Source organism: Diabrotica undecimpunctata, chromosome 9 (assembly GCF_040954645.1).
Source record: "Diabrotica undecimpunctata isolate CICGRU chromosome 9, icDiaUnde3, whole genome shotgun sequence".
In the NCBI taxonomy this organism is placed as follows: Eukaryota; Metazoa; Arthropoda; class Insecta; order Coleoptera; family Chrysomelidae; genus Diabrotica; species Diabrotica undecimpunctata.
Window position 1 is genome coordinate 101869916 of NC_092811.1, and position 26049 is coordinate 101895964.

Consider the following 26049-nt stretch of genomic DNA (forward strand, 5'->3'; position numbering starts at 1 on the left):
ATCCCCAATATATTACTCTATTAGAATTTACATTTGTTAGTACGGAGTCAAGTACAATGTTAAATAGTAAGGGGGATAAATCACAGCTATGTTTTACTCCGTTTAGCGCAGCTATTGGGTCAGATGTTATGCCGTTGTGTAGGATTGTGCTTTCTGTATCACTGTAGAGTTCTTTGATGAGATTTATTATTTTTTCTGGTATTCCTATTGTCTGTAGTGCTTCCCATACGGCCATATGCGTGAGCGTGGCAAAGGCTCTCTTAAAGTTCACAAAGCATATATGTAGAGTGGATAGTTGAATTCCTGCGACTGTTCTATGATTACTTTATATGTGTTAGTTTGGTCTATGCCTCATCGGCTTTGTCTAAAGCCGGTTTGTTTCTTCCTTAACATTGGTTCCACACTGTTTGTCAATCGGTTGTTTATAATTATTGCTGTTAATTTATTTATGATATTCAGAAGTTTGATTCCTCTCCAATTTTCGCAACATATTTTGTTACCTTTTTGGTAACAACGAAAAAGCTTATTAAATATATTGTAATAAGACGATTTGTATGTTTTGAGAAATTATACCATTTTTGAGTATTTTTCATATAAAGCCTTCCACTAGTTTAGCAATAGCTTTTAAGATGTTATGTGTGTAGTCTGTATTTTGCTTACTAAAAAGTACTACGCAAATAACCGAAAATTTGGATATATTTAACTATAAATAGTTTCTTGTCTTTGAAAACATCCAATTGATATATATTAAGAAATCAAAAGTTTTTACTAGGAAATCGTTGCTAAGTTATCTTCTAATATCTTCAGAAGAGATCTTTTCTGTTGGTAACTTTGTCCCACAGTATACCTGTAAAATGAAACGTTTGTCTGACATAATATGATGTTTCATAAACCTATAACTGTAATTGGAATTACTATTTTAAAAAACACAAATTTTAAAATTAAAAGAAAAATATTTGAAAATAAAATTCTTCTAAAAGTTTAATTTTATTTGACTCAATGTACGGGATTTTAAAGTTAGTATTTGTTATCATTAATATACTTTTGGTTTAGTCTGAATATTGACATTAAATTCAACATTTACACTAGAAATCCATATATTATTATGAATGAATATATTGTTTTAAATTATAAATAAATCTTTTTCCGTTTATTAACTTACCACCGTTACCTTTTTTGCTTTTTCGTTTTAGCAAATTAGTCTTTTAGTGTTTCTGTTTACTTCATTCTACCTAGAAATTTGCTACGCAATTTAGATGTGTTTGTATTTTATTTTGAATAAAAAATTTTAACATAAATTTTGATTATCATTTCACTCAATAAGTTTCTTAACTTAGTGACATTGTAGATGATGCAATGATTCACATGCTTCTCTTAACAATTCGAAGCCTTTATAAAATGATTTCCTTTGATGTTAAAATACAACAGTTTCCCAATCTTGATCATCAAAATATCTTTCTCTAGACCCTTAACCCTCTGAATCTAGACATTCGCCCTTGTGGGGGGGGGGGGGGGGGTAACTTCCAATGAAACATCAATCAAAGACAATAAAAAGTTAAACCCAAACTGCATACAAGGTTTCTTTTGAGAGAAATGCCCAAACTTACTTTATTGTAATTCGCGCCAGTTGCTTAAAAGACTTTTAGCAATTTAAAGCTGTTATGGACTCACTTTAGCTATTGATAGTCTGGTGTTGGCACCATTAACCTTTTTATTTTTGAGTCATCAGTATAATTCATTTTAACGGTATAACAAAGTCTTCCAAATGTCGCTCATCCCATTCGTATTCTTCTATTTATTTCATTGGTCTGGTTACGTTTATCTGTCCAGATGAGCTTGGCACTTACCAAGTCATTGCTTTGCTTTGCTTTTGTCCATCAAAAACAGTAGTTTACCAATATACGAAATTCAGATTTGCAAAGTAGCGTTAAACCATTGAAACTGATAAGCTAATGGCCCGATTTCAAATTTCGACATAAGGCTTTTGAAGACAAGGCATTTTTAAACTGTACGAATATATTTCAGACCAGAAAATTACTGAGAAATATGGTATTTTTACCATTTTACCAATATACATCATATACTTGCGATTAATAAAAAGTTTTATTTATACGAGCGATACAAGTTTCTTAAAAGTATTAGGTTTCTTAACAAAAGGTGATTGTAGTTTTCTTGAAAAAATTTTGTTTATTCATCATTATCAATTTTGCTACCATCAAAGTAATTCTCATCAAATATAATATACTTGTGGGAAAGAGATTTTTCCAATTCTCGAAGCACTTGTGATATGTACTTTTTGGTATCACCTCTTTTAGCAATGTGGTTTTTATATACCCAAGTGTGACAAATATTCGTCCTTTCAGTTTTTTATATTGGTAAAAGTCACATGGGGCCAATTCCGGTGAATATGGTAGCTGAGACACCGGTGACGGTACGGTTTTTGAAAAAAAAAACACGAATAAGATGTGACGTGGTGATAGCTGGCGCATGTGGTGTAATACCCATGACTTGTTTCACAAAATTACATACACGGCATTAGCCAAATCTTAAGCAACTTCTTTAATAGTGATTCGATTATTTTCCATAACGATTTTCTTCGCTACTTCGACGTTTTGATCGGTTGTTAAAATGTTGAATCATCTACGGTGGACTTCGTCGGCCTTCGATGAACGGCTTGTACTAATGTAACGAATGTCAGTTTTTGAACATACGCGAATGCGAATATATGCCACCGACATTCGCGAATACGAATATTCAGTTTTTTTTAATTTGGCAATTTTAATTGTCTCCGGCACTGCCGGCAGTCTCATTTGCGTGAGGTGTGTAGTTAGATAAGTTCAGATAAATTTAGTAATTCAGCAATTTTCAGAACAATTATACAAATCATGTATTGTATTACATTACAGTGTAGTGTACATTATAATATGTATCTTGTTCCAAAAATTGCTGAATTAATAAATGTATCTGAACTTATCTAACTGAAGTCGAACTGTTTGTTTGTTTCTTTAAACTCTTTACATAAAAACACATAAACTATTTTTAATTTGTAGTTTAATAATTCTTAGACTTTTTCAAGATGATTGTCTAAAATTAAAAACTTTTGGATAATAAAAGTTTCAGAGAATAATTTGTTTTTGTTTGTTTACACTGCATCATTTATTTTTTGTTTTCTAATTTTATAGTTTTCTAAGCTTGTAAAATAAAGTGAGTTTTCTTGATAAAAAAACTGAGAAGTGAATGGATTTTTATTTTATTAACCCTAATCTTCAAATTATTTTTTTTTTCTTATACATATTTATATTCGCTAAACATTCGCACAAATTTGGCGAATGCCAATATGCAAAAATATGCGAATATTCGCGAATGCGAATTAGGTTTTTACTAATAAAACGGTTAATGTCCAGCAATTTATTGTAGCTTTCTTATAGCTAATCCTGATTTAATTGGTTTAATAGGTGACTCGGGCATAGTCGAAATTAAATGTCCATATAAAGCACGAGAACTTACGACTAAATAAGCTATTGAACAAAAAAATTATTAAATTGTGCCTACTAATTGACGGTCAATTGCATTTAAAAAAAACTGATTTCTATTACTATCAAGTGCAAGGGCAGTTATTTATATCGAATAGAGAATACTGCTACTTTGAGCTATGGACACCAAAAGGTATTTTAATCGACAAGTTTGATAAAGATATAGAACTGTGTGAAAATTTGCTACCAAAATTGCAAGATTTTTATTATAATTTTTATTTGAAACATCTTCTAAAGAAACATACATAATTCTATATTTATATAGTTTCATTTTATAGATTTTAATGATCGTTATACTAATCAAACTCTTATAATATATAATTATAAACTTTTTTAATAATTTTCCATTTTCGGTAAACTTTAATATAAGTTAAAATTCAAACAGCCAATTTTGCAGTAAAAAAGTGACAAAAAAAAATATAAGATATTATAAACAAAGGAATTCAGGAATACCGTGACCTCAAAATATCTTGCTATATATTATTTTAAATAAATATAAGGTTGAATGCTCGAATAAATGAACTTTGATCAAATAAAAGGCATATATCGAGCACACTTTAATTTAATCTTGCCCAAGTAACACTGCTTCAAATAACACCAGATATTTCTCCTTCACTTACATTAGCAGCATTTCCAATAAAATATCTAAACTTTTTACTTCTACAATTGATAACATTAAAATTTCCTTCAAGTCACACACCACCTTAGGTTCCTTCTTAATCAACACCAAAGATAGGATGAACACACTTGACAAAAGTGGTATTTACAAATTAAAATGTGATGATTGTGATGCCTTTTATGTAGGTAGAACCATTAGAAAGTTATCCACTAGAGTTTCGGAACATTTGAAAAGACCAAACTCTTCAAGTTTTTGTCAACACTTATTATCCAGTAAACACAATTTTAACATCAACACTGGTTCATCTATCTTACATGACATTAGTAGAAAGAAAAACTATATGGAGTTGGATTTATTGGAAGATTTGGATATTACAAGGGAAACAAATGGAAACTCTCACTGTCTTAATACTCAAATTAATTTAAATTGTACTAAATTTAAACCTATTTTTAAAAACTTTATTACAGCTTCACCTCGTAGGGGACCCAGCTCGACTGTTTAGACTGCCTGCACTGAGCACATCCATATTAATTTTATAGTTCTACCATTGACTGTGAGTTCAACTGAACTACTTGGATTACACCCCATTTATATACTTTGCTTTCAATTTTGATTTTTAATTTTTAGTATTTTAATTACATAGTCAGATTTCTTCCTTTCTACATTACAGATAGTGCTTGGTAGACCATTTTATTGTAGTCAACTACCCACTGTCTAATATATTGTTTAGTCTTTTTCTTGCATTCTTACTTTACGTCGACTTCAGTTGCTCTCAAACTAACACCCTAATTATTATAGACAGATTTGAGTGTGAGACCTGGATTATTCAATCTACTTAAAAAATATTCTATATAATTTTATATTTCATCAGTGACCTCCTATAGTAGTGTCAGTTGGACTTTTGGTCAATACTTAGTTTCATAGAATTTTTTAAAAGGTGCAGATCACATAATCTATGATTGTGACTGCTCATCCAAGCTATCATTTGTCACATGTCACCCCAACATTTCCGTTAGATCGGGAGCCATTCTGTCTCAGGCTTCTGCACGCAATGTAGTTTTTCTTCAATAATTTTAAAGTGTTTGTTTGTCCTTTTGTAGTGTAGTGTGATGTACAATTATATGTTTATGACATTTTGTTCTTGTCGGATAGGCCGCAATTGACGAAGTAAGTCTATAAACGTTAATCACATAAAAACTCTTTATCAACCATAAACTTCGAGTTTTTATCGAAGTTAATCAATTTCTTTAGTTATAAAAAAACGTTTCTTGGCTTATTTCAGATGCCCCTGAAGATGATCTAGGGATCGAAAGTACTTGGGCAAGATTAAATTAAACTGTGCTCGATATATGCCTTTTATTTGATCAAAGTTCATATATTATTTTGTTAAATTTGTTTTATTTTAAAATTTAGTCTTAATATTTTTGTCGAAAATATACCTATGCATGTTTCTACTATATAATTTACAATAAATGTACATTTTATGAAAGTTGTGTGTCTTTGATTTTTAATTATTTACAGGAGGATTTGTTACCTGTATGTACCACACGTATGTACTTTGTTACGTTGCAAATTTATTAAAGATAACATTACTCTGGTCTGTTATTCTAATTACCCATAACACAACTAAAGAGAAGACCGCCCACTTAAGTTTATGGTTTTCTTGCATAGGCCTAAACCTGTCACTCTAGGAGTATCCCGGTTTTATAATCGGCTCGAGTAAAAAATGAAAGCATTTTTGACCTGGAATTTTTGAGGATGGGCCTTAAACATAATAAATAAAACTCACCTTTTTTAACATACCTCGTACATATCAGTTCGAGTAACATGGCGCATAGTTCTCGTTGGTAGAATTAACTCAATGTTTAAGTTACATTAAACAACAAAGATATTTAGTAACATTGTTAAAACGGTAAGCGTGTATTTGAACACGTTTTTACTACTAAATACAGTCGGAAAAATGAAATATTACCCATGAACGATCACATCAATCACTTATTTTGTATTTGCTGTCTTTTTCTATAACAAATGTTTATTTATATAAAAAGACGGCAAATTATACAAAATAAGTGATTGATATGATCGTTCATGGTCATTTTTCGGACTGTAGTAGCTTAATTTGAATCGAGTTTTTTTTTATAACACCAAGGATCTAAACAAGACAAAACTAAAGGGTATAAAATAAAATAAATCATCTACTTACTCTTGGATTCTATGAGCAAAAAATAAGGACGTGGAGGAAGCAGGGAAAGGTAAAAATAAAATAAAACCCCATATAGATATAAAGACTAATCAGTTACCTTTATATATAAACTCCATGAACACTAATATAATTTATAATATTATTATACTACTTCCTTTACGTGAAAAATTCATAATCAAAAACTTAGAACTTGAACGGCATATTTACACAACTATATTGGTGTTTATCCCTGTATTATGTTACAAAGAACTTTCTTCAAAAGATTAATACTTTGTCAATAATTTACTGAATACAATGTATTTCAAAAAGTATGGAAAAGCATGCTTGTATTTATTTAAAAGGAGATATTCTATGAATATGAGGCCAGAACAAGTTATTTGATTTGCTATGACGAGTAATCAATTTAACCAAAAAAACTAATTTTTATACACATATACTTGTAAGTTTCAATTGAGTATATGAAAATTGTGAAAAAAATGTGTTGTATGAAATGCTGTAACGCTATTTAGTAGCTCTCTCTACCTCGACCTAACGCCTTATCATAGTGTTAAAGTCGAAGTCGATTTCTTCACAAAGAGTCTGTTATTATATATATTCGACACACTTTGGCCACTCGAGCCAGTAATGAATCTAACGGACACGACAATTTTATTTAATAAAAAAACCGAGCCTTGTGAAACTAATACCCAAGACTCTCCAAACTTTCTTTTAGAAGATAATCGCGTTGCTTAAAGCACTATCCAGGCAAAAAAGTTATGTGTTAATTTGGCATGAGGGCCAATTCTAAAGTCGGACTCAAACGACTCGTGTACTTGGCGAATAATCGTCACTTGCGTATACTTTTCATGTCGTGTGAGTGGGTTACTCGTACAATTATTTGTTACTCGTTGCCACTCGTAGGTTTTCTATCTATTGTTAAAAATGACCCGAGTCAAAGGGATCACGATTATTCGTACACTTGCGAAGTACATACTTGTCTATACTTGCAGAGGCGCTCAAACGAAATGTATAAATAATTAGCAGTTACTGCGACTATTCATTTTGTTTTCAAAGACCTCAGGAGCGCACATAAGTAACAAATGACATTGCTGCAGTTTCTTGATTTTTATAAAAATGAGTCGGTCATTTGGATGACCAAACATAAACAACATAAAAATCGTAATGCCTGATCGTTAGTGATGCCTGGAAAAGAATACATGATAACACACCTGTCCAGTGCACATGGCCTAAAGGTTCTCGTTTGAGATCTTGCAACATATGGGTGCTGCTTTATCTACAAAAATTATTTATATATATTTTTTTCAGTTACTTTAAATGCTGTTTTAATTAATTTTAAATACAGGTACTTATCTTTTTCGACTTTTATTTAATGATACCATCCACTATCTTCTTCTCATCACAAGCAGAGCTCTCATCACAACAAAAGCTCCGGAAGCAACAACGAGATTTTCCGGACGACCTCTATCCATATTGACTGTCATACCACTGATTTAGTTGTCAAGGTTTTAGGAATACTTGCGTATACTTGCCATGTCTTTTCGCGCTGTGTACTTGTGAATTGTACACATCGTGTGAGCTCCCTGCTTGCTCGTATACTTGCAAAGTAGGCAAATAATTGTGTACTTCTCAATTTCTCGATTCGTTTGAGTCCGCCTTAAGACGTTAACAGACGTTTCGAAACTGGAAGGTGATATGTAAAAAGATCAAGTGATAGAACGGGTGTCCCCGAGTTATCTCCAATTTTGGTTATCTTTGACTTATTTATCCTGGTTGTTACTTGGAACAGAAACAACCTCTATGTACCATCAAAAAATATATAACTATAACAAGTAGTCAATAGTGCCACGAAAAAAGAAAACATTTTCGACAGACAAAAAATGTCTTTATTCAGTCACCAACAATTATATTAAATAAATTAAAACTAAATATACATATAATCCAAAAACTTAGTTATAGAATCATTTTCCCTAAGTCAAATCATAAAACAATAAATAACTAATGAGTTATGAGGAAAAATGATGTAGTAACTCAATATTGGTGACTATTCGTGTGTTTCCGGCCTCTTATAAAATGGACCATATTCAAAGAATTTACATGTTTCTATTTCGCAACTTTTTGAAAAACATTATATAGAAAGGCAGATATTCTATCGACTCTTAAATACACAGCTAAATTTAATCTATAACTAGTTATATTTATCAACCAATTGACGGACAGAAGTCAATAAAATCTCTCACCCTGGAGGGCCTAAAATGTAGGATTGCAATGTCACAATAATAAACAATATCCCGGTTGCAAATGTGTTTTTATTTATTCTACTTGTTTGACAACAAATCCATTAAAACGTATATAATTTTTTACATTGAAAAATCGCTTTAGAATTACTGTTGAAAACGGCAAAATAAAAAAAGCGGGTGTACAGCGTTCGTCTAGCGAATGGTGCATAACAAAAAAGCATTATTTACCTAAATAAATGAAATCATCATATTATCTAACATTATAGTCATGTATAAACAGAATTAGTAGTTTTTATTTTGAAAACGTACATTCTAAATTACCAATAAACAGTTTTCGGTTGCAGCCTGATGAATAAATAGGTTTAGATATGTTTTTGAATCTTTTTAAAAAATACTAATATGTTTATGATGTATTCTAGGAAAGATATTTGAGGTACCTAAGATTTATTATTATTTTTTATGAAGATACTACATTAACTACGAGCCCCTTCCCATGTCAGTTGGCTCACCTATGTAATTTGCAGGTTATGGCGATTGCAATAGTAACAGGTATTGGGAGATTTCACTTATTAAGACTAACGGACACGTAGTAGGTAGGAAAGGCAGTAATCAATATTCCATAAGGACGAAGTTGTTGTACAGCGAAATATGTCAAGTTGACAATATTTTGTGGAAATAAAAAAATGTATTTTTATGTCTTTTTTGTTAACGGTTGGTATTAAACACACATAAATAACAAGAAAACACATAAATAACAAGAAAAATGGGATATTCACAATAAAAATGTGCAAATGGGCAATTGCCACCATACATTTTGAAAGATCGCTAACCTTGAAACACGACAGTTGAAAGTTTTATAAGAAGATGGCGTTAGGGCGACCCTAGTGACCTATAAAATGGTACATTTACACTTATTGTTTTGAATGTTGTACATTTGTTTGTGTTAATGAACGTTGAAGATAAGAAAATTTTGGATAGGTCTGTTCATTGAGCTTTTTGAGCTTATTTATGCAATTCAGTGTTCTTTATTAACATAATATAAAAATAATATACAAATTAAAAAACTATTGCCAGCTTTTTATAATATTTCCGTAAAACTGTGTAAGCATTTGCCACCAACAGGTTCTAATGGGTGAACTGTAGAAATTATACAGTGATTTTTTCTTGCAGATATTGGAACCACTTCTACTTGTTAATTTTACGGTACACGGGTGAAGGTATCCTTAGATGATATCGAGATTGCTGCAAATGATTTGAATGACCCAGATATTATATCCGATTGTGAACGTTGTGATAAACAGAGGAGAAAAGATCTGGAGGAAGATGAAGAAGAACAATAAACGGCTGACACTAAAAGTAGTATAAGACAAAATGGAAAAGTCACATGGAAAAAAGTACGATATTGTTCTCCCAATACTGCTTCCTACCACCAATATACAGTCGAAGATTCTGAAGTTTCGACACCTCTAAATTGCTTTGAAAAATATTTTTCGCCAGAATTGTAAAACTCTTTAAACCCATCCTGGATATTCGACATGGCGGCGTTGGTCACTGGTTTGTTGCTTCTTCGTGACATGAATAGCTGTGTATATTGGACAAGAGTAATCTCTTTTTATGTTTAAACATTAACAATTGTTTTATTTCATTGTGAGCTGATGGTGGCAATTGCCACCCTCCCCCCATTTTTATGTTTATATTTTTTTTTTGTCTTTGATATGGATTTATAACATCTAGACGGTATATGAAACTAGAAATCATCAAAAATGTTTGAATAAACTTCAAATCCAGGTCCGAAAGTGTAGGTTTAAGTTGAGGAATCTGGTTACTGACAAAATCGCATAAACAACAACTTGAAAGAAATATCCTGTGGTATATTTCTTTATAATTCTAAGCTGATTTAGCGTAGAAGATTAAAATGGATAGGACATGTGAAGAACACGTGATAGATTCTCTAAACTAACAAAAATCATAGCCCAACACAACATGTTTAAGAAACGATTTAGGATCGTTTGAGATGATCAAAAATAAGTCAAAAATAAGACCAAATACAGGAAGATTTGAAAATAAATTTTCACAACTATCTGGTGGCGCCTCACGATTGCCCATTTTCTTTTATATACGAAGCATACAACTATTCTATAGCATGTAGCTATACGAAGTATATTAAAGTCCAAATAAGAAGGGATTTAATCATCCCCAGTCAAATCTTTCAAAATCTATTTTCACGTTAACACATTCCAAAGATTGTTCTTTTGCTAAAATAATTTTTTATCAGCTCCAGTGGTCAATATAAATCCACTTTCGATAGAATCCAAACAATATAACTGATAAAAATGTCTTGTAGGTATTTTTAGGGGATGACTCTTTTAATCTCTTCAAGTAAACGTGTTTTTAAAAGAAAAACTGTGTTTGTCTGTAGACTTAAAATGAGTATAAATAAACCAATTCTATTGTGAATCTACACGGTTTAGGCATAGTACGCAGATTAAAATAAAAAATCGCTAATACCAGATGATTTCATCGTTCCTAGGCAAACTTAACATCAATGTTCAAAAATAATAATTAACAGAATTATTGTGAATAACAATTGACATCACAACTCTTATTACACAAAATTGTCTATCAGTATATTAGCTAGTTATAATTTGATCGAACTAGATATATTTACAAATCAAAATCTTTTTTAAAGTACTGTTAATCATCACTTTTTACATTGATGTCGCTTTCTTAGACAAATTTACCTACTTTTGCTAGTACTAGGCGAACTCTTTTCTTCTTTTCCATTTGCCGTGGACTTTGCGGGCTGCGGGATGATCGTGATTTCGTCATTAATCTTTAGAGGTTTCAACTGATCAGCAGCCGACGGCTTGGGAGAACTGTTGGAAGTTGTCGAGGTCGTGGAGCCCTTCTTGTCCATGACTCGCTTGGCGACGACGCTGTGGGCGGAATATACGTGGTTCTCGAATTGTTTGTACATGCCGAAGGTGGCCGTGCACACTGTGCATTTGTAGGACAGATGCGCGGGTTTCAACGTCATGTTATGATCCCGGGCCACGTGGTTTAGTAATTTCCATTGGTAGACCTAAAAAAAAGTAATTACTAATAAGTAAATCTTGCAAAGTGCATACTTCTGAGTATTTAACGTGGTACAGTAGCCGGTACTGTTGACTAACACGAAGCTTCATACTACATTTTCTATATTATTAAGTGTTAAATATTTTTAAAACAATAAAGTAATTTGAATATTTATAATTTTTACGATTTTTTTTTTACAATCATCGATTTACAAAGGTTATTTCTTTATTTTAACAATTTTTTGTACATTTGAAAGTACAAAAAACAACGGTTAGTTAATATCCTTGTTATGGATTTTAATAAAATTGAAAAAATATACATGTTGTATAACGAACCCACCTCGTCGCGCAAATGGACTCTTCCAACTATTTCGTCGCCGTTTTACTACCGATCGCCCCAGCATTTTACTATAAGTACAGACAAAGTAATACAGTATAGAAGCTTCGCTTCAAAAACCACCTCAAACTACAATCGTAAACGGGACAAAATCAGAATGTGACTCTTTGAACTCAAAAACAGTTTTTTAAAGTGCAACGCGATTTTCGATCGATTAAATATCTTAAGGTTTTTAGTAACGTGGATGTGCTTTTCCAAGGCTTCATTTCAAGTCGAAAACATAGTAGTCTTTCCCAGACCCTTCTTTCAGTGCATCACAGTTTTTCGATTTCTTTCTAACATTAAGCTGGACGTGACAAAAAAAGCGGCAGTTCCGTGATTAAAACACGAAAATATTACAGCGTTGCATACATAACCGGCCTATTCCTAACCTACGTTAGGTTATCAATCAGTTGTGATTCTTGTCGGTTCAAGCAGTTCAGGTCAGTAGTTGACATTATTTCACAGCGTTGTGCATTGTTTGTGTTTATATTTTTATTTTGTTTTTGTGTTTTGTGTGAATTCTAAAAATTTACCCAATGATCTGTTATATTAAACATTAAACAAAATAGTAAATTGTTTACTTACTCTTCCACAAACAGGACACCTTCCTGAATCTTTGCTCTTGTTGGCAGCATCCTGCATGCTGGAGGTGACTAATCCATGAGAGCCTAATAAATGCCTTTCCAACCCTTGATCTGTGAAGAACCTAAATTGACACTTTTGACAATTTAATGGCGGCCTAGAAAAGAAAATAAAGTCAATTTTGAACGTTTTTATGGCTATACATCAATAAACTAAATATAGCAATGGTCAATTAACTACTAACTGAAAATATTAATATAGAAAGTTATAGGCGAAAATAGATTAATAATAAATGGAGAGGGACAATAATTGTAATATTTTGTAATATAAGCAAAACGAGAATATCTACAATTACAATAGAAACAAAGGTTTCAACTAACTCCCGATTAGAATTAAGCACTTGCTAATCTACTCAGAGTCACTGTTACCACTAGTATCACTCGTATCTTCTAAATTTATAGTTAGTTTGGTTAATGCTGGTAAATAGTTAACATAGTCATTTTCCACTCCGATTACATATTTGATTACATTTTTCCAGTTGGTTGCTGTGATCTACAATAATATGAAGGAAATCTAAGCACGGTATGCCCATTACTGCGAACACAGTTATCAACAAAATATTCCTTCTGATACTGTCTACTATGAGCAACTTCCAACAATTGCTTTTTACTATATGATGCCTCAAAATACAAATCTTTCTCAAATAAAAATTCCTGAATTTGTAATTTGTTTCAAGTTATATTTGGAATTTTTCTCATTAATCTTGAATATTATGATGCGTTGTCCATGACACACACACTATATTTAGGTAATTTCGGAAGAAGACATTTTTCAAACCATGATTCAAAAATTGAACTTTCCATATACTCATGGTAATCTACAGACGCGTCTTTAATTTTTTCTCCATCCATCCATTTTCTCCACCGCAGTGTAAAATTATAATTTTTTGTCCTTTATTGGGCGGTACTGAATTAGAACACTTTTTGTTATTTGTCCAACTTTTTTTTGACGGTATCATGAGTATCATACCAGGTCTCATCTAAATAAACAATATTTCGTTTCATTTTTCGATACTAAGTTATATGTCTGATATAATTATTTCTTAAAGAAATTATTCTAGTACTTTCCATTAGGCTTGGCGCTTGTAAAGTTTTGTACTTAAAATTATTAGCTCTAAGAAATAATCGAAGTGTTGTTGCTGAACATGAGAGAATGTCCTTTCGAACCCATTCACTTCGAAGGCTTTCAATAGTTGGAAAAATATAAGAGGCATACATTTCGTATCTTGTTCTGGTTATAGGTTCAATTAAGGGCGGTTCTATTTGTCTGAATTTGCCACAACCCTTTCTCCTCTGTCTAGAAGAAGATGTTTCTCCTATAATCATGTAGCAGGTTGCTTTGGGCACTCTGGTTAAAAACATGTTTCTGCAATTGCCTCTGTTTATACAATTCAGAACACAGTCCTTAAACATGTTTCAGTATACATTTGGCATCAGAGAGGTATTGAACATGTCGCTTACGTTTCACTACACAGCTTTGTAAATATTCCAATTGATTACAGGGTTCCACTGACTCTTCAGCTGCAGAATTATTATCACACTACGGACGCCACATTTTAAAAGTATCTTCGTCAAATGGTAAAAGTTTAGAAAGAACACTAATGAAGTCACAACCAAACTCACTTGCAGTTCTCTATTTGAATTAAACTGAACGCTGTATTCTTGTTTCGCAAAATCTGATTTCACTAGTTTAAAAATAAAATATTAAATTTACCTACCCAAGTGTACACCACTGGGCGGTCAAAACGTGATATTTAATGATAAACTACTTTATGGTTTCGGTCGCTCAGGCAAATATTGTTATATCTTACCCGAAGGATGCATAAGTCTGCCGATACTAGAAAACGCATTATGATTTGTCTTAATAGCGATATCCGATGTTTTCATTGGCTCCTGGTCCACGTCGGCTGTTTAACAGTTCGATGAAAACTTTAACTGGGTGACTGCCCATATTTTTAAACATAATACCAGGCACATCTGAATGTAAGTTAATAACTCCTGGTAGAGTACTTTTATTTTAATTGTTATTGCCTGTTTTTATTACAGATGAATATATTTTTACACAGTCTCACCGAAATACGAAGCGCCTATAAGTAGCTTCTTCAGAAGCACGGGAAGGATGTTAGTCACAGTAACTGACTAACTACTGACTAACTCAACATATGTAGAGATAAAAACTAGCAACTGGGAGAAGGATATATTTAGGTACAGTAACTCAAATGTTCAATATGTTTCTAGAGGTGAATTTGAATCTTACGTGTATAAACCAATGTCGATTCATATATAATAAGATTGCAGATAGTCTTGCTAAAGAATGAGTACTCCGTTTATCAGGCCAGAACAATTCTTTGATATAGTGGAATAATATATGTCTGAAAATGAAAAAGGGCAGCAACTTATTAGAAATGTACTCTCAAGCCAAAGGCAATAAAAAGTTTATTACAATCTTGTGCTCAATCAGAGCTTCAGAAACCCGACTTTAGAATATCCACAGGTAATATCATTTGACACTGCTCACTCAAATACCACATCTGCGAAAGGGACAAAATGAGCAGAAGTATTGTTAAAAATAATGTCTGAGACAATTACAACGGTATAAATACCTGGAACAGCTCATTTTAAAACCTGATCATGTAATAAACGTATATCTGAAACGGATAATGGGTTTTATTAGAAACTTAGATCTTTTGGGCTAAAACATAGACCTCCCCTCAAAATACATAATCACTTGATGCCATTCTCTATAATTTTTCGTCAACAAATCACAAACTTACTCTACTAGGGTATACCAATGATATTATTTGAAATCTAAAATTATTTTAAAGCTCAAAATAACTGATAAGGTATTACAAGTTATAATTTATTAATATAAGGAAATATATAGATAAAGTTTGTTTGGCAGTAAATGGTTGACTTCAATTAGTACCGAATATAAACATCTTGGGTTAACCGATAATAGTATAAAAACCCGGTTACAGGTAACAATGGTTTACCTAAGATACAAGGTCTTAACAATGGGCCAAGTCAGATAAATTTAATAATATTTACGACCGCACTCATTGAAGTCAACCATTTTCTGCTAAACAAACTTTACCAGGTATATTAACATATGGTAAACAATAAAATTACCTGTTATATATCATCTTAGGATGAATCTTAATCTTGTGTATCCATTGCATGTGATTTCTAAGCTGCTCGAGATCTTTAATGTACCCATCACAGATCTCGCAGATGACGAACGAGTTCTTGGAGGACGTATCCCCTGGCTTAGCGCCGCCCGAAGATCCCGGTGTGGCTGCGGCAGCAGAAGGGGTAGTTCGAGGTAGAGGTGTTATAGATATGCTCGGCTGTTGAGCTGGTTTCTTTTGCGCGCTGGGTTGGCCAGCTTGATTCTGAAATTTTTTACTATGTTAATACATCGCCATAGGTTTTTGGTTTATTTTCTATTAGGTAATATCTCAGAAATGAATCATACTTAACATATGTATTGAAAGGAAAGAAAACGTACTTGCGAACGAAAGAAAACAACGAACAGAAAATTATAGAAATATATAATTAACATAAATTCAAATTATTTACAACACATTAGGCAGAGAGAGTTGATAATTTAGTTTATTTACATTTACAACTAAAAGTTTTAAACCCAAGATCATTACTGACTGCAAAAAAGTATATAGCATCACTGATAAATCAAACAGGTATAAAACTGAATAGAAATAAGCAGCATCAAACAACTTTTTCCCATATTCTGCGACCGAAATGGCACAGTAGAGTTATATAAACAGTGGATAAAACTATAGTTTAACCCATTGTAATTTACGAACAAGATATTAGGAGTTAACTAGAAGAAACTAATAATTTTTTGGAGATGATTAGTTACTAATAAATAAATGAATAAATAAGAAAACATGTTAAGTAGACATAATATACATGACTGAAGCAAAAAGATTAAAATACTGTGGCCACCTAAGGTTAAGAGTGATAAAAAAAATGGCCTTCCAAACTCGAAAATGCACCCAAAACAGTAGAAAAAAAAGGACGAGAACGGAGAAGGCTTAACTTAAATGCAAAAGTAGATGATACTATTAGAAATGGGGCTTAAATTGGATAGAATATCTAATCCACATAGTAACACAGCAATAGACCTAGAAGAGGTTAAAAATAAAGCTATGGAATTCATATATTATGCATGAAAGGTAAACAATAAAACGGGAATTAAAAGACACACTGTAAATAAAAAATGTAGAATTCTTGGAACATTTGGTGTAGATAAGAAAAAAAACCAGACCAAAATAAATACCTTTCTATTAATATTTTTTATAAATATTTAATTAGGTGCCATTTTAATATTGACAACAAAAAAGTTCTCTAAAACATGTGTTTAACCACAATGACACTAAGTGCATGGAATGTAATTTGGGTAGTCACAAGTTGACATTATTTGGATTTTTCTTACACGTCTATTCCAATATAGTCCAGTCGTCAGAGATTTGACCCCTAAAAATCGTACGAACAAGCTGAATTTTGCCGAGAATATCAATTTTGGAACCCCAAAAAAGATGCCAAAAAGTTTACCTCCGGGGTTCCCCTAAAGGCCCCTTCGTAGAGGGGTAAAAACTCAAAAAAATCGATTTACCAAGAGCCTGTACGCCCTAGAAGTAAATATAATTTTGAAGAAGATGGTTTTGAATATAATTTGAAGCAAGAGGATGGGTAGTTTTGAAAAACGAACTAATGTAATTAAAAAGAGCAGTTTTAAATGTTTCAGTCCGTTTTGCAATGTGAAAGTTTAAATTCAGCGTTTTTTAAGCATATTTCAAATGCCTCACATTTGTTACCAAAACTCAAAACTAAAATTTTATGTTAAACGCCGTCTACACTCTCGATCGAAGTTCTTCGGACAAAGTGTCGAAGTTTTTTTTAATAAAACTCCAACAGGAATCTTATGATTATTGCTATCTGATCATTCACTATGATCAATAAGCAAGTTAGTTCTATATACAAATTTTCACTTTCACTCACTAGCAGTAACTCCAACGGCTTCGTTCTCTTACAGTATTGTGCGAATTAATGTGAACAGAGATCGAATCACTGACTGCAATCAGGATTAAATTTTTAATATGGATATCACTCCTAGGAAAAGAGAAAGGATCATAACACTTAGTGAGCATAAACCAATGACTCAGAGGGACATTGCAAAGGAGTGTTGTATAAGTTTGGGTGCAGTAAACTAAATAATTGAACAGAAAAAGGAAACAGGGTGGTCAGTTGAAGTGCAGCGAGAAGGAAAATGTAGAAGAAAACGGAAGACTACTCCTCGAGATGAAGCCTTTCTTTTTGTCACAAAATCAAAATGACAAACAATTGCAAAAAAACTTGTGGATTCCATGCCTAGAAGACTCCAGGAAGTCATAAAAGTAAAAGGGGGACATATTAAATACTAATTAATGAAAAAATCTCATGTAAGTGTACCTAAATTTAACTTTGGCCTAAATAAATCATATTTACAAATTAATTCTGTTTGTTCACATTAATTCGCACAATACTGTAAGTCTTCTTATCTGGTAGGCGTTGTCTAGGAGTTTTGATGGCCTCGACATTCACGTGGTTGAAGAGTCTTTGTTCATGACTCTCGGCAAACTTACTTATTGTCTGGATATCCATCTGGAGGTCTCGATGAAGATCACAGTTTCTGAAGTACCATGGAGCGTTAACGATGTTCCTTAATAATTTATTCTGATCTCGTTGTATAATTTGGATGTTACTTTCTTTTGTACAGCCCCATAGCTCTATCCCATATGTCCATATCGGTTAAGGACTTGCTTATACAATAACAATTTGTTATAAGTAGACAGAGTGGATTTTGTCCCCATCAACCAGTACATCTTTCTGAAATTTCTAATTCCTCCTTTTTCTTAATATGTGCTTTCCAACGTAGCTTGGAATCTAATGTCATACCCAAATATTTTGCCGTATTTGCATAAGGTATTTCGTTTCTATTTATACTAACTGGGATATGTTGCTCTCTTTTGTTAGTAAAATTGACATAACAGATTTTGTTTCATTCAATTTGATACGCCATCGCCTGGTCCAGATGTTAATTTGTTCAACAGAAATCTGTAGCATGGTTGCTGTATCCTCGTGGTTTTGTCTGACTGCTAGAATGCATGTGTCGTCTGCAAATGTCGCAATTGTGTTAGGTTCTAATGATGGAATATCGCTGGTATAGAGCAGGTATAGCACTGGCCCCAGGACACTTCCTTGTGGAACTCCAGCTTTTTAATTTCTCTTAATTCTGAATATGCTTCCTTATATTTAACTCGAAAGTATCTGTCGGATATATATGATTCTAGTAGTTCAGAATATTGTAGCATCTCATTTTATGATATAATCCGTCATGTCACACTTTGTCAAAAGCCTGCGCTACATCTTCTTTTCCTTCTTCTAGTGTGTCGAAGTGAAGTTAATCGAGGCGACGTGACTCTCTACGTACTCGTTGAATTGCCGTAAAAACTCAGTCGGTGTCGGTAGGCAAGCTTTAATAATGGATGACGTCTAAGTTGCAGCCCAAATCACGGACTCTCCTTGAAATAGTTCTAAAAACAAAACAATTTGCTCCTGTGACCACATACTCATCCTGAAAATTGCAAAAACGACGTGCACTAGCAATGATATCGAGTAAAGTGAAGTCCGCTTTATAGGTTTTAAAGACTAGGCTCTAGTTATCGAAACTCCACAGTTTTTTTTTTTTTTTTTTTTTTTTTTTTTTTTTTTTTTTTTTTTTTTTTTTTTTTTTTTTTTTTTGTATAATGGCTTTGGCATATCCAATTAGCCACTCTTCACCTTTAAAACGCATTTTGATTTGTGTCGATAGTACTCTCTGACGAATTTTTTCCGTCAAGCTGATACAAATTTTATTGAACATTGATTTCGCCCGCGTAACTAACCTTAAAAATTGCCGATAGCTTCCAGCGTTGTTTCTGAGAGAACGGTTCATTCTACATAAAAAATGCTAATAAACATTTTTGTTCAAAATTATCTTATCTACATTTTTTATTTTGAAACATTTTTTTCTATGGCATACAGATTCTTGGTAAATCGATTTTTTTCCGTTTTCCCCCCTCTACGAGGGGGATTTTAAGAGAAAGCCCAAGGGTAAAAGTGGTAAACTTTTTTGCATCTTTTTTGGCATCCTAAAATTGACATTCTCTGCAAAATTCAGTTTGTTTGTATGAGCTTTAGGGGTTCAGTAGCATTTTCGTCTCTGACGACTGGTGTAATAAAACACTACTAAATGAATATATACCATTGTAAAGTAAAATCTTTGCAACTAATTAAGTTTTTATTAGTTAAATAACCAATAGTAACCAAAGCCATCCAAAACACCCAAAAAAGGTTACATAAAACAATGATTTTACAAAAGCAAAGCAAAGAAATAGCATAAGAATTATTTCAATTAAGAGACCTTAAGGATATAGATTTTGTTATTTATTGCTTATGCTTATTTCCCACTTCTAGTGGATATAGTAAGTAGGGAAATAAGCAAAAGACATTTACCGACCATTCAGTGTGTCAATGAGTATAAGCCCGAGTCTCTGACGACGCAGGGTTATGCCGAAATAACGTATAAGACTCCACTGATACCAATTCATACATGGGAGGTTTGTCGAAATTAATTAAATCGATAACAAAGCTGTTGTTAAAAAACTGTAAACTTTTGCATATATATATATATATATATATATATATATATATATACATATGTAGGTGTAGGGCAAGTTACAATGTATATTATTTCAATTGAGTTTTTTTTATAGGTTATGTACACGTTTTGCCCATTTTTTCTTATCACTTGTCAGATTTCTGGCTTCGGCCCCATGTTGCTTACAGTATTTCCCTTACAGCCTTGTCCCATGTCTGCCTTGGCCTTCGTCCTTTTTTGTATCCTAGTTTACTATATCAGTTTTTTACCTCGTTCGAGATCGCTATTAGCATTTATTGGTACATTTTACTAATACTTAATCGTTACCTGTATGGTATGCGTCGGTTCAATTCAGTCCCTCGCAAAGTGTTTTGATGACTTAAAACTTGAAATACGTGTAGGAGAATGGAGAGAGATTCGAATCGAATCGAAATACAACCATCTATATTTATATCAGTTTGTCTTGTCTGGAGTCGTTCATTCTTTGTAGATGTCCCGACCAACTTATTTGTCTTTTTTATACGAATTTAACAGTTGACTCAGTTCTAGCTCATCAATTGTAGCTGTATTTTTTATTTTATCCATTCATGTGACGCATGCATATCATCAGAGATATTTCATTTCTACTGCTTAGATTTTACTCTTTTGTTTTTCGGACAGGGTCCATGATTCACGTCCAAACGTTAGTATTGGTCTGTATATACACATTTATTTTTGTTCGTTTTGAAATTTCTTTTTTATTTACAAAATTTGCTATAAAGCGTGTATACAAAGTGTATACATTTGCAATGTATACATTGCATAGTATCATTTTAGTGTCATCTATTCTGTTATTTATTATATTTTCCATATAATTCCATAAAAAATATCCACTTTTTTGATGCCAAAAACATTGATCTTGAAATTTGAGGGCACAATCTTGGGACCATTTTTTTTGTTCTTTGGTACTTCAAACTGAAGAAAATGGGCAGCCACCCCGAACGAGGGTAATCAATTCATGTCTTTTTTGCGAAATTTTAAAAATTGAAAGCTAAATAATACTTATTTTTGAACATAAAACTAGTGTGTCTTATAATCACTGTAGAGTCTGTTTAAAAACACCTACAAACCTTTTAAAAAACAAAAATGAAGGCTTTTTTATACTTTTAAAACAATGCTTGTGTTTTTCTCTTCATTCTCAATCTACAGTGTGATTTTTATAGATTTTGGTGCGTAAGGGTTTTATGATGCGGCGGATATTATGGTGGTATTTACATTGTTGTCAAATCTTCAGTTTTTCTGGAAATTTAATGAACTTTCCTATTTCAAATGGATTTTCCTGTATATTCTTCGCTGTTTGCTATATTATCCGAATTCAACCAAAGACTGGAAATTATATTGGAAAAATTGTATTTAAAAGTATCACAGCTACGTGGTTTTTAACTTAACTCAAATCTAACTCTTTTGGTCTCTTATACAAATCCATCACTAATTGGATTTTAGTCCGCCACAGCCAAAAACCTAACCAGTAGAGCAGTCATAACATATATGATTACCAGTCTCATTATAAATAATATTTATAAAATACTAACAATCGCGGTACTGGTTTTTTCTATAAATTCAGGCTATATGATACTAAATTTAGTACTAATTTAAACATTGAACTACCAAAAACATGTCTTATTATGTGAGTTATCTTTAATGGTTAATGGTGACAAGTCAAGAATGGACTGAAAAAAGAATTTCAGTAAGTCAATGGCAACCAGAAATTTTCTAGCGGTTTTCGATGTTCTTTTTTACCATTCAAAGATGACTCAAAACGAATCGTCCTAAAAATAGATGAGTTATAGATACTAGCGCGCATTAAATATTGATAGAAGACACTCATGTGTTGACAGTGGAAAGAATACTGCGATGCCAACTCTACAAATTTTTCGGTAGATCTACCGATTCAATTGTTTATCTAACGATCTACCGAAAAGGCCTTTATTTTCTACCGGTTTTCATTCTTCGATATATTTTACCCCAAATATACCTAATCCTGTGCATTCTTTCAAGGAATAAAACTACATTTTAATAGAGATCACTCAATATGTCCCTGATATTTAAATCTTTTACAACGGTATAGTAGTCAGTTTCACAAGGAGACGGAATCTAGATAACATCTGGATGCCCTCTCGGTATAAAGAAACTGTCAAAGAGGTGAATGAGGTAAAATATCTAGAAGTAATACTAGATAGCGAAACGCTACAGCGAAGAGTAAATTCATTAGATAGCGTGGGAAGACGCCTACATATAAATTTTCAGCCTCCTGGAGGACATATTACCGGAAAAACGTACACTTTACGAACTTGAACACACCCACAAACTATGACAAAACCATACAAGTACGATAAAACAGACCACGACATAACCCAAAAAACAAATTATGATATATACTATAGTTGCCACAGAACGAGACGTAACTTGGAACTGAGCTGCTTAAGGAATAGGGGCAAGTTCTTTAATACTAGTCTTATTAAGTTACACGCCCCAACAGAGGACAAGAAGAAGAAAATAAAGAACAATTTTATGATGAATTAGAAAGCACATATGATAATAATTGTCTGAAATGACATTAAGATAGTAGCCTGAATGCAAAAATAAGAAGGAAGCATAATCTCCAAAATACACCAATTCGAATGTACATATTTTCCACACAAAAAATACATATGATGACTTAGACCTCACCCTATGGCTTAGCAAATAACCAAATCGATCATGTGCTTATAGATGCTAGCCACTTCTCCAACCTAATATATGTCTGCACCTACCGAGGCGTTAACACTGATTCAGACCATTTTCTAGTTGGCAAAAAGATCTGAGCTAGAATCTCAAATGCCAAGGAGAGAAGCTCCAAAATAATCAGACACATTATTAAACTCAAAAACTCACAAATACTAGAAAGGTTTCAAAACTACATTGGAACTAAAAACATAATTTATGAGGATCCAACACCTAGGGAATAGTGGGAAACGTGCAAGAACAATATTAAAGATGCAGCAAATAAGATTCTAGGACTTGAAAGATCACCACCACACAATAATTGGTTTGATGCTGAGTGTGAAGATGTTACCCGAAGAAAAAAATGATGCACATAAACTTATGCAGCAAAGAAGAACTCAAGATAAACAACAACATTGTAAGGAGAGAGGTTTTTCTTAACACGGAGAATGGTATCTGGAGAAGGCGATATAATTTCGAATTGTACGAGAAGTATAAAGAGATAGTTAATGGTAGAGATGTAATATCTTTCATACAAATAGCTAGGCTTAGATGGGTTGGACATTTGTCGAGATCAAATGAAAATTACCCACCCAAACGAACCCTATTAGCAGCACCAGTAGGAAATAGGAGTAGAGGTAGATCAAGACTGAGATGGAGGGATGGTGTGGACGAGGACGATCAGCGCAGCAAACTGGCAACGGTTGGCGACAAACAGAAACGACTGGCGAAATAAACTGGAGAAGGTCGAGGCTCAACTAGAGCTGTGGCACCACAGATGATGATGATGAAGTATTTGCACAGAAGGAAAATGCGAGTTTTAAGTAATGGAATATGGAAAAAGTTGAGTAAATTGATTATTTGTCTATTACACAAAAAGAATGCAGAAACTATAGGGGTTTAACCCTTCTAAACAAGGTACACAAAAATTTTCAAGTATCCTATATGGTCACTTAACTACATATTCAGGGAAGCTTCTTGGCAAATATGGTTTTAGGTCTGGTCGATCAACAATGGACCAGATTTTTGTGCTGGGGCAGAACTCCTTTTCATCCTAGTCTTGGAAAAGGTGGTTAGAGACGCCAGACTAGACAACATAGGAAATATTTTTAATATATCTTCACAAATTATGGACTATGCAGGTAATCTAGACATATTGCTCAGATAAAACTTTATCAAATCCCTCAAAAAAATGGGTTTACAAATAAATAAGAAAAGAACCAAAATGATGATGTACAACAGAACCAGAAACATTCGTCTGTTAATAACTCTAGCTTTGAGATGCTAGAAAGAAAATAAAACTCAGAATAATTCAAGCAAACACGTTTTATTTTGGGCTGCATCATTATCAACGTGTATGCGTCCAGTGATGGACATATGTCTCCCTCAGCTCGTTACATCTGTCTCTGTCTTGTGCGGCTTGCATCCAATTATTGATAACACGCTTCAGGTCGTCAGTCCATCTAGTTGGTGGGAGTCTTCTGCTACTTCTTGCCTTGGTCTCCACTCTAAAATACGTTTTGTCCATGGGTTGTCTGATAGTCTGGCGACGTGTCCAGCTCAATTCCTTTTTATTTCTTCGTTTGCCAAGCCCTCTGAGTCAAGCGAATCTTATTCAATATCTTGGTAGTATAGAGTATAGGCAACACACATTGGTCAAAGATTTTCTTTTGAGGCTGCTTAGATACATGAAAAGTAAAAACATAAAAGAGAAAACCAAAATTAACAATATACAAAGCCGCTGACATATGGATCGGAAACATGGACCATCTCCAAGAAAGATGAAAACCTACTGCTCATATTTGAACAAAGAACTCTGAAAGAAATATTCGGTGGCATCTGTGAAAACGGTATTTGAAGATGAGCTATACCACAAATACAAACAGATATCTAGTGGTAAAGACGTAATAAAATAGGAAGTGATCTCATAAAAATAGGAAGACTAAGATGCACAGGCCATCTAGCAGGATCACAGCAAAAGAACCCTCCTAGACGAGGCCATATGTCACAGGCAGTAGGAAGTAGACGGAGAGGTAGATCAAAACTTAGATGTGAGAATGGCGTAGATGAAGATGCTAGAAAAATATGTGTAGCAAACTGGCAACGGTTAGCCTTGGATAGGGTTGGTTGACGAAATAGACTTTATAAGGTTGAGGCACCATTATAAGGCTGTAGCTGTTTGTTTATTATTATCTACACTGTACTGTATGGATAATAATACACAACTGTAAATTTACCTTGTGCTCTTGGATGCAAAAAGTTGGGGACCCTGGTGTAGTTGAATGTTTAAGGGGTCTATGTCGGAACATCCATCCAACTATAAGGAGAAATGCTCAGAAATAAACTTGTTATTCATTATTCATTTTGAAGTACCAAATTTTAAATAGTGTTAGTGTTATAATTATGAAAATGTCAGTGTTTTATTGTCTGGTAGCATATATTAACTTATAAAACCAGAAAAATTAGTACTACAGTTAGTTCTTTTTATCACACAGCCTTTTTAAACAGACACAGAAACCGAAAATTGTAAAAATTCAGGCAATGTTGTGTCGTTTATTATTACCTGAAGTGCCAACGATGTGCTAGAGGCGGAAGGCATGTTGGGGAGAAAGACGTGGCCAGGATTACCGAGCCGACCGCTTATCTCTTGTCCTCCCACCACCTAACACGCAACACACAAAATATACAAAAATAATACTTTAAACGTTTTACTTAAAAACTACTTACAACCAACGCACATGAACACAAAAGCAAACATAATATAAATAAACAAATAACAATAAAAAAAGATATCAATAACTAGCCAAAATTTATTTTATTAAAGACATACTTCAGGAAAAAGCTTAAAATGGCTTAAATTAAAATTCAAAAAGTAGCTAAATCTGGAAAGAATATAACTTCAAAACATATTTTAATGCA

The 26049-nt window shown here is 32.9% G+C and overlaps 1 protein-coding gene across 3 annotated transcripts in view; it reads right to left on the reverse strand.

Moving 5' to 3' along the window:
• The window catches only part of MEP-1 (zinc finger protein MEP-1), a 110726-nt gene that overhangs the window by 7950 nt on the left and 76727 nt on the right, over positions 1-26049 (reverse strand). For 2 of the 3 annotated variants that reach the window (XM_072543914.1, XM_072543913.1), the window contains exons 9-12: positions 25694-25792; positions 15816-16078; positions 12631-12784; positions 11338-11674 (exon numbers count right to left, since the gene is read on the reverse strand). In XM_072543914.1, coding sequence (XP_072400015.1) covers positions 11338-11674; positions 12631-12784; positions 15816-16078; positions 25694-25792 — 853 coding nt within the window. The remainder of the gene's footprint in view (positions 1-11337; positions 11675-12630; positions 12785-15815; positions 16079-25693; positions 25793-26049) is intronic. The other variant, XM_072543915.1, reaches the window with a different exon arrangement.